At 44.1% G+C, this 15,235-nt stretch overlaps 1 protein-coding gene across 3 annotated transcripts in view; it reads right to left on the bottom strand.

Annotated features, from left to right (window-relative positions):
* The window catches only part of ALDH1A1 (aldehyde dehydrogenase 1 family member A1), a 68,692-nt gene that overhangs the window by 32,769 nt on the left and 20,688 nt on the right, over window positions 1-15,235 (bottom strand). For 2 of the 3 annotated variants that reach the window (XR_014539802.1, XM_083576964.1), the window contains exon 2: window positions 10,832-10,905. Coding sequence is in view for 1 of the 3 variants with exons in the window: in XM_083576964.1 (XP_083433090.1) it covers window positions 10,832-10,891 (60 nt within the window). In the remaining 2 variants the exon portion in view is untranslated. Of the gene's footprint in view, window positions 1-10,831; window positions 10,986-15,235 lie in introns of those variants that run through there. The other variant, XR_014539803.1, reaches the window with a different exon arrangement.

The raw sequence follows: 15,235 nt of genomic DNA, 5'->3' as shown, positions 1-15,235 counted from the left end.
GCTGCTGTTTGTCTGCCAGGTTTCTCTTATGCATAGCTACCCGGGTCATATGGGTGGGGAGGGGGCGTTGCAGTGATTTATAGGAAGTCATTAGCTTACACCAGGCGTCCTATTGGGAAGACCCAGTTTTCTGAGTGCATGTTCTGGAAGTTGGGCAATAGGGGCAGTACAGGATTCCTTTTGGTGTACCGACCTCCCCGCTGCACCAAGGATTCCCTGCCCGAGCTGCTTCAGGTTGTGGCGGATGTTCTCCTGGAGACGCCTAATTTGGTTGTCCTAGGGGATTTTAACATCCATGCCGACACGACCTTACAAGGGGCCGCTCGGGACTTCGTGGAAAGCATGGCCTCCATGGGGCTGTCCCTGAATAAGTTTGACCCAACTTATAGTCATGGACATGCCTTATACGTGGTGTTCATCTCCATGGATGTGGATTATTTGACACTAAGTAAAAGTGAAACAAAAGAAGTGCCCTGGTCGGATCACTTCCTGGTGCAACTGGACTTCTCCACAACCATTCCTCTATGCATGGAGGTGGGACAGATTCGGATGGTCCGCCCCTGCCACTTAATGGATCCAAATGGTTTCCAGAGGGTAGGGGATGTTTTATCCCATGTTGATGGCCTTTCACCTGATTCCCTGGTGGCCCGCTGGAATACGGAGTTAACCAGAGCTATCGACTGTCTGGCTCCAAAGTGCCCTCTCCGACTGCATGGAGCCCAGACAGTGCTGTGGTTTTCCCCAGGGCTGAGGGTGATGAACAATTGCCGAGACGGCTAGAGTGCTGGTGGTGGAAAAATCATTCTGAATCAGACCGGACACGGGTTAGAGCTCAACGTTGAGCCTACCAAGTGGAGATAGCATCTGCAGAAAACAGCAGCAGGAGATTCTTTCAGGTGGCTCACAATCTAACGGAACCACGTTTGCCATCGGGGCCCAACATCTCCTACAATAATTTTGCAAAGTTTTTTGCAGATAAGGTGGCTCAGATTCAGAAAGAGGTAGACTCCACCGTGGGAGCAGGGCCAGGGTGGGAGAGTGCTAGAGCTCTGTCTAGTCAAGCTGCATGGCATCAATTCCAATCTGTTACCTCCGAGGATGTGGACAGGCTGCTTGGACGCATGAAACCAACCACCTGTCTCCTTGATCCTTGCCCATCCTGGCTCATAAAAGTGAGCTGGGAAGAGCTGGGGGTGGTGAATGCTTCCCTCTCTGAGGGAGCCTTCCCAGACCTGCTGAAAGAGATGGTCATTAAACCACTTCTTAAAATAACATCTTTGGACCCAGCCAATATGGCCAACTATTGCCCAGTCTCAAATCTTCCATTCTTGGGCAAGGTGATTGATTGATTGATTGATTGAGTGAGTGAGTGAGTGGTTGCTGAACAACTCCAGGCATGCCTGGAGGATGCGGACTATTTGTGTCCCTTCCAATCAGGATTCAGGTCTTGGTCACGCTGGTCGATGATCTCCAGCGGGCTAGGGACAAGGGTGAAAGCTGTTTCCTAGTTCGGCTGGATCTCTCAGCAGCCTTTGATACCATCGACCATGACATCCTTCTGGACTGTCTAGAGGAGCTGGGAGCTGAGGGCATTGTTATACAATAGTCCCACTCCTTCCTCCTGGGCAGTGTCCAGAAAGTGGTGTGGGAAGATGAGTGTTCAGACCCCTGGGCCCTCATTTGTGGGGTGCCTCAGGGTTCTGTCCCCATGCTTTTTAACAACTACATGAAGCCGCTGGGAGAGATCATCAGGGGGTTTGGGCTGGGTGTTCATCAGTATGCAGATGATACCCAGCTCTACCTCTCTTTCAGATCGGAACCAGTGAAGGTGGTGAAGGTTCTGTGTGAGTTTCGGCCTACAAGCAAATTCAAAAGGGAGCCAGACAGGAATGGCAAGTGAATCAATGGCGGGCAATCATAGAAGCCTCATCATCACGGAACTCCAGACAATTTTGGCTCCTGGTAAATAAAAGAACTAAAAGATACCCTTTAACTATTATTTCTGCCCCGGTTTGGGAATCTTACTTAAAAAACTACTTTGCCACAACCGACTGTATTGCTAACACAAGAGATGAATCTCAAGATCAGCTTCCCCTCTGGCCCCCCACCGATCCGGATGACATCCATGACTTGATCGTTAAACTCAAAACAGGGAAAGCGCCTGGACCAGACCTGATCCCGGCAGAAGCTATAAAATACCACGCGGACTGGTGGGCCAAAGTCCTGGCAACCATCTTCGATGCCGTTAACAACTCTGGAATGATCCCGGAAGTATGGAAGGCCGCTGTTATCATTCCAATCCACAAAAAGGGCTCACCAGATGACCCCGGGAATTACAGAAATATCAGTCTGCTCTCAATAGTGGGGAAACTGTATGCCCGCTTCCTGTTGAACAGACTTATTCAATGGGCCGAAGAGAAAAAATTAATTGGGCCCGAACAAGCTGGATTCCGCCCAAAACAGTCAACAATTAATCATATTCTAATTTTACAGCACCTTGCCTGGAAATATTCCACCCCAAAGGGTGGTCAACTCTGTGTGGCATTCATTGACCTAAAGGCAGCATTCGATAGTATCTCCAGGAGCATCCTCTGGGAAAAACTCACCCGCTGGGGCATCGACAGAAGGCTTCTCTGGCTAATAATCAAACTCCATGAGAACTCAGCGGCTAGAGTGAGACTCACCCCTGAGGGTGATCTCACCAATTCAATTCCCATTAACAGAGGTGTCCGACAGGGTTGTATATTGGCTCCATTCCTGTTCAATTTGTTCATAAGCGACATGAGGACTCCCCTAATAGAGGCTCAAGAAAAGATTCACGCACCACGCCTAGCACTTTATCGCTGCCCTTTGTTACTATATGCGGATGACGCAGTCATCCTTTCTTTTTCTAGAGTAGGTCTTATGAGGGCCTTAAAAGTTTTTGGATCATATTGTAACGCAAATTCCCTTACAATTAATTATGGAAAATCTAAAGTCCTAGTTTTCTCAAAGAGCCGGAAACTCCATAATTGGAGAATTGACGGGAGAGTCATCGAACAAGTCTATAGATTCCAATACTTGGGAGTTTGGTTACAACATAACCTTAGATGGAAGGCCCATGTAGCCTATGTTACAAACAGAGCCAAAGCTATCTCCTTGGCGATCTTGCGATTTTTCTTCACCGATGGGGCCCTTCATATCCCATCGGCGCTGAAAGTCTTCAAGGCCAAGGTGATCCCGACAATTGCTTATGCCATCTCAATTTGGGGGACTTTTGTCAACTTATCTCACTTAGAGGTTATTCAAAATCAGTTTTTAAGAGGGATATTGAAACTGCCCAACTGTGTAAGTAATTCAGCGCTACGCATAGAACTTAATATTGTATCCCTGGAAAACGCTCTGTGGAAGCACATACTTTGTCACTGGCTATCTCTATGGCACAGTCTCCCAAACTTGTACTTGATACAATGTATGTGGAGAGATGATTTCCAGAGCCCATGGGTAAAAAATTTACAACTGAAAATTACGGCAATGGGAATCTCCCCATCCAAATTACTAGAGCAGGATATAGTTCCAGCTAAAAGAACAGTAACCTGTAAACTAGAGGAGATGGACTTGCAGCAGAAAATGATCTTGGGCAATGGTACCTGCTCACCTCTAAACCTTGGTTTATTACCCCTCTTAAGGCTCCCAAACTATTTGAATTCCTTGACTTCTTCGGCTCACAGATATGCCTTTGTAAAGGCAAGATTCAACACCTTCCCATCGAACGTGCTGAGAAATAGATTCTCCAATGGACAGATATCGCTCTTATGTGATTGTAATTGTGGGGTACCGGAATCGTTGCATCACATAATTCTTGACTGTGCTCTTCACTCATCGGCCAGGAGCAAGTTTCTCGCTCAATATCTAAAGGGAATTGCCGATGATACGAATGAAGCCAAACTGAGATATCTATTAAATGATGATGACCCCCTAAGATCACTCATGGTTGCCAGATTCTTGATCAGCGTCCTATCCCTAAAGAAGAGAAACGGACTCCTGTGCGGCTCGGATAATCCCTTTAAACTATGATCTATGTTTTAGGTTGTAATTAGGTGATATCACCATGGATGTCTTTTACTAATTTATAAGCAGAGGGTGATATTTATGTTACAAATTTTATGTAATGTATGATGTTGGTCCTTTGTTTTTTGTTTTGCTTTGGTTCTTGTCTGTTGTTTGTAAGTTTTTGGCAGTTTTAAATTTGGAGGTTTAAGTACATTATGTTGGTATGGGAAACTGTTGTGTGATGGGCCAATGGCCGTAATAAAGATCAATACAATACAATAGTTCTGTGTGAGTGTCTGGAGGTGGTTGGAGGATGGATGGCATCTATTGAGGTTGAATCCTGACAAGACAGAAGTACTGTTTTGGGGGGACAGGGGGCGGGCGGGTGTGGAGGACTCCCTGGTCCTGAATGGGGTAAATGTGCCCCTGAAAGACCAGGTGTGCAGCCTGGGAGTCATTTTGGACTCACAGCTGTCCATGGAGGCACAGGTTAATTCTGTGTCCAGGGCAGCTGTCTAGCAGCTCCATCTGGTACGCAGACTCAGACCCTACCTGCCCGCAGACTGTCTTGCTAGAGTGGTGCATGCGCTAGTTATCTGCCGCTTGGACTCCTGCAATGCAATCTATGTGGGGCTACCTTTGAAGGTGACCCGGAAACTGCAATTAATCCAGAATGCGGCAGCTAGACTGGTGACAGGGAGCGGCTGCCGAGACCATATAACTCCAGTTCCTGAAAGACCTGTATTGGCTCCCAGTACATTTCTGAGCAAAATTCAAAGTGTTGGTGCTGACCTTTAAAGTCCCAAAGGGCCTCGGTCCTGAAGGAGCGTCTCCACCCCCATCGTTCTGCCCGGACACTGAGGTCCAGCGCCGAGGGCCTTCTGGCAGTTCCCTCACTGCAAGAAGTGAAGTTACAGGGAACCAGGCAGAGGGCATTCTCAGTAGTGGTGCCCACCCTGTGGAACACCCTCCCATCAGATGTCAAAGAAATAAACAACTATCTGACTTTTAGAAGACATCTGAAGGTAGCCCTGTTTAGGGAATTTTTTCATGTTTGATGTTTTATTGTGTTTTTAATATTCTGTTGGAAGCTGCCCAGAGTGGCTGGGGAAACCTGCCCAGGTGGGCAGGGTATAAGTAAATAACAATAATAAGCCCTCTGGCTGCTACCTCTGCAGTGCTATTGCTACATCTCCGCCCAACACACCCTCTGGAATCTGGCTGACTATGCTGGTTGTCCTGAGCAACGGCTGCTCTAGGAGGGGTTTGTAAAGCAGAATAGATATATGAGAAGTGTTGCATCAATATATAGCCAGTTTGGGACAGGAAACATGGTGGTTCCAAGGGTTTGGGGGGTGGGGGGGTGGCACCGCTTATTAATGATTTTTGTCACAATTATAGCAATAGGGTTACTTTTTTTGTGTTGTTTTGTGCATTGCTGTGGATTTTGCTTGGAGCTGAGTAGCAAATTCACCGCACATCTTTGTGTAGAACCAAACTGTGAAAATGTTTCTAAAAGCCTGTAAATGCCATCTTGGTAGGCAAGGGAACCCCGGGACTAACTATTATTGGCTGCGAGAATGAGCTCATATATGTTTATCTGCTTGCTTTGATACACGCTCTTTGGCTTGCTTTGGTGCTATGCTTATCTGTGGACTTTGGATGCTTGGCTCTTGGCCTAGGGAGGGGAGCTCTCCATGAGGCTTGGCTGCCTGCCTTCGTGAGCCAGGTGGGCCAATGGGGGTTTCTAACCAAACTGACACATGATGTTTTCTGTATAAGCAATGCACAAAATGCTTGCCCGGGGGCAGGCAGTCATGAGGAATGTTTGCTGTTTTCGTGTCTATCCTGAGTCTGTAAAGGCAGTAAGGTTTCTGGCATTGCATTGAAGTTTTCACCTTTTCATAACAAAGCACTAGAATGAATCCTTTTGGCAGTTTTGACATCCTTTTCTGGAATCCCTGATCTGTGGATCAGGACAATGGTATACTGCTGTCTGCTCCATCATTTATTCGATCAGAAGCAAAAGCATCCCAAGGAACGGGATCAATGGGCTGCAGGCTGCATATGGATGAGGGACACACTGAAGTGGAACTTTATTGTGCATTAGACTGAGTCGTGGCACACCTGCCCCCTAAAAGGCAGGCTTGGCTATGCCTGACACTTATGGGCTAAGTTTTTCATCCCATGTTCACACTTCAGTATGCCTCTGGAAAGAGAAAATGGCTTAGGATTAGCATCCTAAATGTGTGCCCATCTTTCTTTCTTTTTAAATGATTAAAAGCTCATACAGAATCAGTCACACAATTCAAAAAAAAAAGCTGTGCTAAGCGAGCAGATATAGAATTTTGTGGGTATATCAAATTGCAAAGTCCCAGGTAGGGAGAAGAGAACAGAAGCTACTACAGAAGCTACTCCAGGTCTTCCCTGGACCGTTTCAGGTCCCATTTCCCTTTAGAGGCACTCAAATTAATTTTGTTCTTTACCTCTGCCAGTCTCAGCTAGTGGCAAATACCGGTAAGTTGCTGAAATTAGAAGTTGGGTGCTTCAAGTTCAACACTGGCTATCTATTTATTTCGATCTGGGGAGCCTTGTCAATGCCTGCATTGGTTTCATGATCCCTTGTGTCACCATCACAGAAAGTAAAATATTAGGCAGTTAGCCGGCATTATTGAAATATCAGATGTGGTGGTTAATCTGGATTTGGACATAGCACATTTTAGAAATTCCTATACTGACTAAGTATTTTATTTTGGACATAATTTAAAGGGAAAGCCTGCATTTTTCACCCTTCCTTCTTTTTTAGAGAAAAGAAGTAAGAACCTTATACCTGCAACATAAACACACACACACCCCTCCCTACTTTTCTGGAGTGTTTTATAATCCTAAAAAGCTGAACACTGCTGCCAGTTTCTGAAACTTGTTAAATATTGCCAAACTCTCACCACATCTCTACTGCCTTATCAAGGAAATGCAAACACCACAATGAGCACAGAGCTGTCGGTGCAGGAGCAGGTGAGGAGGCTGCAGAATTGGGTCCCTCCACAGGGTGTTTCTTCCACGCATTTACCAAGGGGGAACGATCAGATTTGAGAATAAAGTCACAACTCCAGATCTTTTCCTCATGCTTTCAACATTCCAGAAGAGGCCTCCCAAATTTCGCCTTCTTTTCTTTGTGAAATATTATACCTTTGGGGCTGTGATCCAGCCAAGCCTGATTTCAGTGCAAGAGAGTTGAGCACATGCTTAAAGGTGAGAAACTGTGGCTTAGGGCTGACAGGTATCTAAGGGAAGGAGGGCGGGAGGGAGCCCACCCTGATGTACCTGCCCTTTTGCCTTGCACAACACTTCTGTGTGTAACTATCAGCATGTGATCCTTCAGCAGCAAGGAGATAAACTTCCGTCACCTGCCAGAGTTTGCACACCCAACTGCTGGGAAAGGCACAGACTGGCTGGAATGCTCAAACGCCTGCTGTGTCCTACCTGCCCCCAACTCACAGCAATCTCTGGCCAATAAAGTGATAAGCAAAGGGCCCTGCTAGTGATTCTCTTAATTGCACAGTTATTTTCCTTTCTCCTTCAGATGACCTGAAAATCTTCAAAACGTTTGCTGCCAATCTGTACAAAGTTCAAAGATACTTTCTATTTTAGCAATTATACTCTGATGCAAGGAATAGCAACGTGCTGGTGGTAAGATGAGAGAACTACTTTAGGGGTTTGATAAGATAATACCTTTCTGCTTATCCGTTTGTTTGTGCATAAGCATGGAAAGAATTTGCTATGATATCCTTTGCTTCTATGGCAAGCTTGTTTGCAACATGGATTTTTTTAAGGCAGAGGACTTAGCTGGATATATGGAAAAAACAATGAAGAATCTTGTGGTCCCTTAAAGACTAACAACTTTATCACAGCATAAGATTTTGTGGGCTACAGTCCACTTCATCAGAGATATGAAGAAGTATCCTCAGTTTCAGGTACTTGATGGTTAGAGGAGGTAAACTGTCAGATCCAAAGTAAGTATGGGTGGTGGTAATTTACATTGTTCACACAAACGCGGGGCTGATAGCACAGACATCCTGGCACTGATAAACCAACTAACTCATGTGGTGTGATAAAAATCCATTCTGCTGATTCAATCCACAAGTTATAGCAGCCGGTGTACCAGATGGAGCTGGCAGAAAGTTTCCCTGGTCACAGAATTGACCCGCGCCTCCATGGTCAGTTGTGAGTCCAAAATGACTCCCAGGCTGTGCACCTGGTCTTTCAGGGGCACGGTTACCCTGTTCAGGACCAGGGAGTCTCCACATCTGCCTGCCCCCTGTCCCCCAAAAACAGTTGGACTAGGTGATCCTCAGGGTCCCATCCAACTATGATTCTATTCTATTCTATTCTATTCTATTCTATTCTATTCTATTCTATTCTGTTCTGTTCTGTTCTGTTCTGTTCTGTGCAACCCTTGAGATTCATTCACCTGATCAGCTTCCAATGATATGCCATCATCTGCCAAAATTGCACTTCTGAATTCTCTTATAAGACAAACAGGCTTTTCTCTACACAGCACTACTCTAAAATGGCAACATGGCAATATAGAAAAAACAGAAAGAGGCCATTTTAGCTTCCAGTGACACTGCAACCAACATAACGTGAATACGGGAACTTCAAAAGAAGACTGCAGTGTTGTTAAGTGCTGTCTTTTCTGGACTGAAACTGCAGAATTGATTTTTTTAATAAAAAAATCATTTTTTAAAAAAATCGTTTTACCAAAGCCAGGATGTATGTTGTGTGTGTCTGTATAAGATAATTATCACCAGCATACTTTTCTGCATTTTGTTTTCTTTTGACTTCACTGTTTACAATCCTTTCCCCATCCTGCATTCACATATGCACGCACACACCTGTAACGTAGGATAGCATTTCATACATGTGATCAGGTAGATTGCAGTCCTTTAAAGCTTATCCCATAACAGATGTTAAAGTGCCACAAGACTCTTTGGGTTGCAGTCAATGCTGCATGTTTTGAGTGGTGTTCTGCTCATGCAGTGTGATTTCCCCTTCCTTCAGACTCCCAGTATCTGCTCCAAAGGGTCTCACAGCCCCCTGAGGCAGATTCTGAGGGTGCACAGGAGCTACATGGGAGAGGAGAGGGGGGAGTTTGGTTGTGCAAGTGGAAGTCTGTTGTGTGAGTGGAATGGATACTACCCACTGTTGTTTTTCTTTCACGAGCTTCTGGAAACTGGATATACAGGTTTATTATGTCCTTGGAATATAGGAAGAAGATGAAAACAATCTAGTTTTATTTTGAGAAGCCTTCTGCTTCCTAGTACATTAATGCCTGAATACTAAATATGTTAGCTTGAGTCTAGCTGCAGCCAGGCCCTATGCAATCAGTGATTCAAGAGAGTGGATTGGGCTGCACATTTCCTTTTGCTCTCAAGGCAGATAGGAATGTACATCCCCATCCCACATGTGCAGTGCAAATACAGATTTCATGAGGTGTCTCTCACCCAGATTCCCAAGCTTGCTACAGTGCTACACTTTTGCTGAACTGCTGAACAACTATATACGTAATGTGCTTGGGGGTGTCTTTTCTTGCACAGTATTACAGATGACATGATAACATAAGAAGATTTTGCTAGATCAGGCCAAAGGCCTATCTAGTCCAGCATCCTCTTCTCACAAGGCCCAACCAGATGCCGCTGTAAGCAGAACCTGAGCAACATGTTCAGCTCAAATAAGATTATTGCCATTCTGTGCAGTACTGGAGGTTGAATCATCCTGCTGCATCCAAGTCCTCCAGCTTAGCTGGCTAACGACAAGCCCTCAAGCCAGGGACCCTCTTATTTTCCCCAGCCCTTTGCCTTGCATGTCAATGCCTTTTGTAGATTGTAGAAAGTCTACTAGCAAGGATTGTCCATCTCATTATTGCTCTCAAGTGGCTGGCCTGCTTTTATGCACTTCTCTTCCAGGTACGTAGGCGATGCATGTGTGTTGTTCACATTTCAACAATTCTGCTGGATTTCCCCCCAAGAAACTGTGCAACCCTGCACACGTCTATTGAGAAGTGAATACCATTGTGCTCAGTGGTGTTTACTCCCAAGTAAATGTGCAGAAGATTGTAGTCTACATATTTTAGGAATGAATTGTAATTATAAATCAATGTTACATTCCCTAATACAGTAACATATTCTGATTTCCCCCTTTGCTGATTTTATCTTTCTTTCTGTAAACCATTAATACTGTGTTATAATCCAGTCCTGGAAACACCGCTGTGGAAGCAATGCTATAATTTCTGCAGAACTTGTTCCTAGGCATCAGTCAAATCCTATACACATCTCCCAAAACAAAAAAGCCCCAATCTCACGCATACTTCCTTCAGAGAAGGTGCCACTGAACCCAGTGAGGCTTGCTTTGAGTAAACATGCATAAGATCCAGCTGTTAGTTTGATGGGGCTTCTCCCAAGTACATATGCCTAGGTCTACAAACAGTACCATGGTTAAGGCTGAAGCCCTAAAATGCTTTGGGCTCACAGAATCATAGCTTCAGACATAATTCACACAGAGCAACAATTGCAACCATTCTGAAACAGGACGGCCGTCAGCAGCCACACTCTGCGGAAACAGGGGGAACATCAGGGAATAAAGCTGCAGTGAGATCCATAGGTAAAAACCGGCAACAAAGTTATATGCACTGAGATCCACCGCTAAAGTGGGAACTGCACAGACCTACAGCAATAAGACACAAGGAGATTGCCTCAGTGGCAGAGCTAGAGGGAAGTTAAGCCACATAAATATAACTAACCTTAGTATACTGAATCTTCAGATCCTTGAGGGGCTCTGGCAAAGCCGGGGTAGTTGACATGTTTGGACTAGTTCCTGAAACACAGGTGAAAGGAGGTTGTAAGAAAAGTTCAGTGATATTTGCCCTGACTGAGCACTTCGATATAATTGTGCCTTTTTATCTGAACTGGCTATAGTATATTTGCATGCAAGAGCATGATTGGACGAACAACTGCATAGCACAGAGAGCGGGGGGGGGGGGGGACGACTACAGCTAATGTGCAACACCTAGGAAAGCAGTCTGTGTACTTGGGTGCAAAAGTCCATGTGAGTGGTGACACTCTCCATGTGCGCAAATAGCAGCCTGCTCCTTTTCACCTGCAAGAATAACATACACTCAGAAACATCAGTATAGATAACCTAAAAAGAGTTCTGAAGATATTTCAGAGCTTTGGAAATTTACACAAATATAAACTGTATGTTGTTGTTGTTTTTTTAAAAAAATAGTTCCTGTCTTTCTAGCAGTGACAAGACAGGCAAAAATCCAACAGGTTCAGCTTTTCCTGGCAGGAATTGCTGTGATAATATTGAAAAGAGTGTTTAATTTGAATATGTCAAATCAATGCATTTTTAATAACTCTTGGAAACATTCTAGGAAGCAGGAAACCATGCTGGCTTTTGCAGCAAAACCAACTAAGTGCCTTGCAGCACTTTTAAAACAATCAGATTTTGTGGTTCATCAATAATATCTTCAGGATGTATTATTCTTAGTTAGATATACAAGCGTGTGCCTTCCAGAGTGCAATGCTATGACTGCAGTGTCAGAGCCCACAGTGTGCACCTGGCCTGTGAGGGGGTAAAGCATTACCCATGGCTCCAACCCTTAGGTAGTACTGCCATCACCCTGCTTCTAAACTTCCAGGCTAGTGGGTTGCAAACACACAGTCTTCAGGCTCTTATTGCAGGAATTGGGAAATCTCCAATTGGCACTAGAAGAAAGATTCAGACCATCTTCTCCAGGTTTCCTGCTTGCCAAGATCTTGGAGCACATTACTGGAGCTAGGCTGCAAGTTAGGTATGGGCAGCATATTTGGTTTAGTTTAGATTCTCGTGAGACCAGACCTAATTCACAGTTCCTCCTGAAACAAGATATGAACTGAAGCAGGTATACTTTCTGAAATTTTGTGAAACTATTCTTCTAGCAAATAAAAAGCACAAAAATGTGTGCATAGAAAAGTATAAATGTATTATTATTGAAAATAATGCCATATGTAATAAAATAAAACATAACATAACATATAAAATGCATTGTATAAGAGGAAATTGCTTGCAAAATAGCATACAAAAATGGATATGTAGACTTCCGGGTTAGCGCGAAAGGCTAATGGCGGATTCCCTCCGAGGGGATGCCTGTGAACTTGGTGACGCGGCGGGCACCATTTGCGCCCCCCGACCTGCGAAGGAGCCTTTTTAAAGGCTTCGGAACGGAGGACGGGGTGAGCGGCGTGGTGCCGAGAGTCGACTGCTCCTCCTGTGGAGTGAAGCCGCGAGCCATGGTCAGAGAGCGCTGACTTTTTCTTGTGAACAATCGGACTCTAAAAGTAACAACCCGTGAGTAGTATGGAAATTGGACTTTTTAAGGAAATTTTCTTTTGAATTTGGCACGATCGGGGAAGGCGCAAACAGGAAGTCCGCCTCCCTGTCTTGTAAAAAATCTAAAGCAAGGACTAGTTAACTAAGGTCGAGAGAATTTCTTCTCCTTTATTGGACAAAAGATATTAATTTCACGATTTGGCAATACAAGTATAAGTAATTTTACTGGAGGATAAGAGCTAATTTTGAGAGTTGAAGTGCCACCCGCCCCCGGACCCGGGAGTGATTCGCGAGAGAGCCTGCTGAGGAGATATAGAAGAGTTTGACAGCTGTCAAAATTAGCTGTCAAAAAGGAAAAAGAGAACTTTGTTTCTGCTGTCTCTGCTGGATATATTTGTTGCAACTTGGCTATATTTTGTTGAAAATAAGTAAGAACTGATACAAATTAACTTGACTTTTGGATTTTAACTGGAAAGAATATTAAGTTACCAAAATCCCTCTAGAGGGGGATTCGGGACACTACAAGAATGGCTGGAGGAGGGAAAATTCAGGCTGGGCTGGACAGAGTCTTTGTTCTCTTGGGAAAGTTACAAGGCCAAATTGATGTTTTGGCTACAAATGTAACAACTTTGAACTTAACACTAAATAACATTACGGAATTTGATAAGGATTTGACTCAGGAAGCCCATGCAGCTGGACAAAAAGAGAATTTTGAGAATCTTGAAAGTGTGGAGAAAGAGACATATGTTGTTTCTGAGGAGAAGGAAGGAGGAGCTGTAATTTTGCAAATGACAAAGGAGAGTCAGAGGCCTGATATCACACTCACAAAGGAAAACAAGAAATCAAACCAGAGGCCTGACAGGATGATCACAAGGGAAAATAAGTATTGGATGATGAAAATCTGGTTTGAATTGGCGACTGAAGAATGGAGAGATCTCCTTATGTGGAGATCTGAAGACCCATGGATTACAAATCTGATTAAAGTGGAAACTGGAGTTTTTGTGATAATTGTACTTTTGGACCCTACTTTTAAGTATGGAGGTCTGGCTGGAAGAAACATGGACCTTATTGGGACAGAGCTGCTCCGAGATCTGGTGTTTAATACTAAGGACTATCAAAAAAACCGGCAGAGAGGAACTGAGAGAGAATTAAGAGCCTCGGACGTGAGATCTCCAGGCTGATAGAAGATTAAGACTGATGGATATTTGTTGGGGATCGAAACCGGGAAAGGGGGTGGTGGGGTTTGAGAATCCAAAGGGTGTACAATTATGATCTGTTTTATTTTTTGTTTGGTTATTAATATGAAAATTGGGAAATTCGTGGAAGGGAATTTGGGTCGACTTTAGAAAAAGGTTTGTGTATTGAGGTACAAATATTGATGTCTATAAGTTAAAATTGGTTTTTTTTAAAAAAAATGAAATAAATATAAAAAGGTTAAAAATTGGGGATAGGAACTTGTTGAACTAACAATTTGAATTGGAATACAAGAAGGGGAGGTGTGGGGAAGTCAGGGAAATATGGTATTGAAAATATGGAATTGTAAATTTCATGTGTTTTTAATTTTTTTCTTTTTTTCTTTTTTTCTTTTTTTGACTTTTTTGTATTGAATGTGAAAAATTTTAATAAATATTTCAGTAAAAAAAAAACCAAAAATGGATATGTATTAGGAAAAAAGCACACTAAAACGCTGATAAATTTTCATTTTTATCATTTATTAAATTAATATTAAATTCCAAAGATCACAGGGTGGTTCACACAACATAAACATACAAAATGAAAACACGAAATACATAATAAAACAAAAACAAACCAATAACCCCCACCCCACAAACACATTTAAAAGGCTATACTGTATAATGTTTATTCAGCCCAAGGCCTGGTTATAGAGAAACGTTTTCACTGGGCACCTAAAGATCTGTAATGAAGGCGTCAGGCAAGCCCGCCTGAGGAGAGCATTCCATAAACAGGGAGCCACTGCTGAAAATGCCTGTTCTTATGTTTCCACCCTCTGAGCTGCTCATGGAGGGGTCACACAAAGAAGGTCCTCAGATAGGCCGGTCCTTCAGGTATTGTGGTTCTGAGCCATTTAATGCTTTACAGGTCAAAACCAGCACTTTGAATTGGGCCTGGAAACTAAATGGCAGCCAATGCAGACATTGGCATTATATGCTCAAACCATCTTGCCCTGGTGAGCAACCTGCCTAATGAATTCTGACACCAGCTGAAGTTTCCAAACAGTCTGTAACACTTTGTATAACACTTTGCAGTACAGTGGTACCTCGGGTTAAGTACTTAATTCGTTCCGGAGGTCTGTTCTTAACCTGAAACTGTTCTTAACCTGAAGCACCACTTTAGCTAATGGGGCCTCCCACTGCGCCACCGGAGCACAATTTCTGTTCTCATCCTGAAGCAAAGTTCTTAACCCGGGGTACTATTTCTGGGATAGCGGAGTCTGTACCCTGAAGCGTATGTAACCTGAAGCGTATGTATCCCAAGGTACCACTGTAATATAACCCAGAGGTGACCAGAACATAGACAGCAGAACTTAGGCTAAAGGTAAAGGACCCCTGACCATAAGGTCCAGTCGTGACCAACTCTGGGGTTGCGGCGCTCATCTCGCTTTATTGGCCAAGGGAGCCGGCATACAGCTTCCAGGTCATGTGGCCAGCATGACTAAGCTGCCTCTGGCAAACCAGAACAGCACACGGAAACGCTGTTTACCTTCCCACCGGAGCAGTACCTATTTATCTACTTGCACTTTGACATGCTTTTGAACTGCTAGGTTGGCAGGAGCAGGGACTGAGCAACGGGAGCTCACCCCGTCACAGGGATT

Source organism: Podarcis filfolensis (genome assembly GCF_964270895.1).
Source record: "Podarcis filfolensis genome assembly, chromosome: 11".
Taxonomy (NCBI): domain Eukaryota; kingdom Metazoa; phylum Chordata; class Lepidosauria; order Squamata; family Lacertidae; genus Podarcis; species Podarcis filfolensis.
Note: the sequence above shows the minus strand (reverse complement) of the source record. Positions and strands in the feature narration are given on the sequence as shown.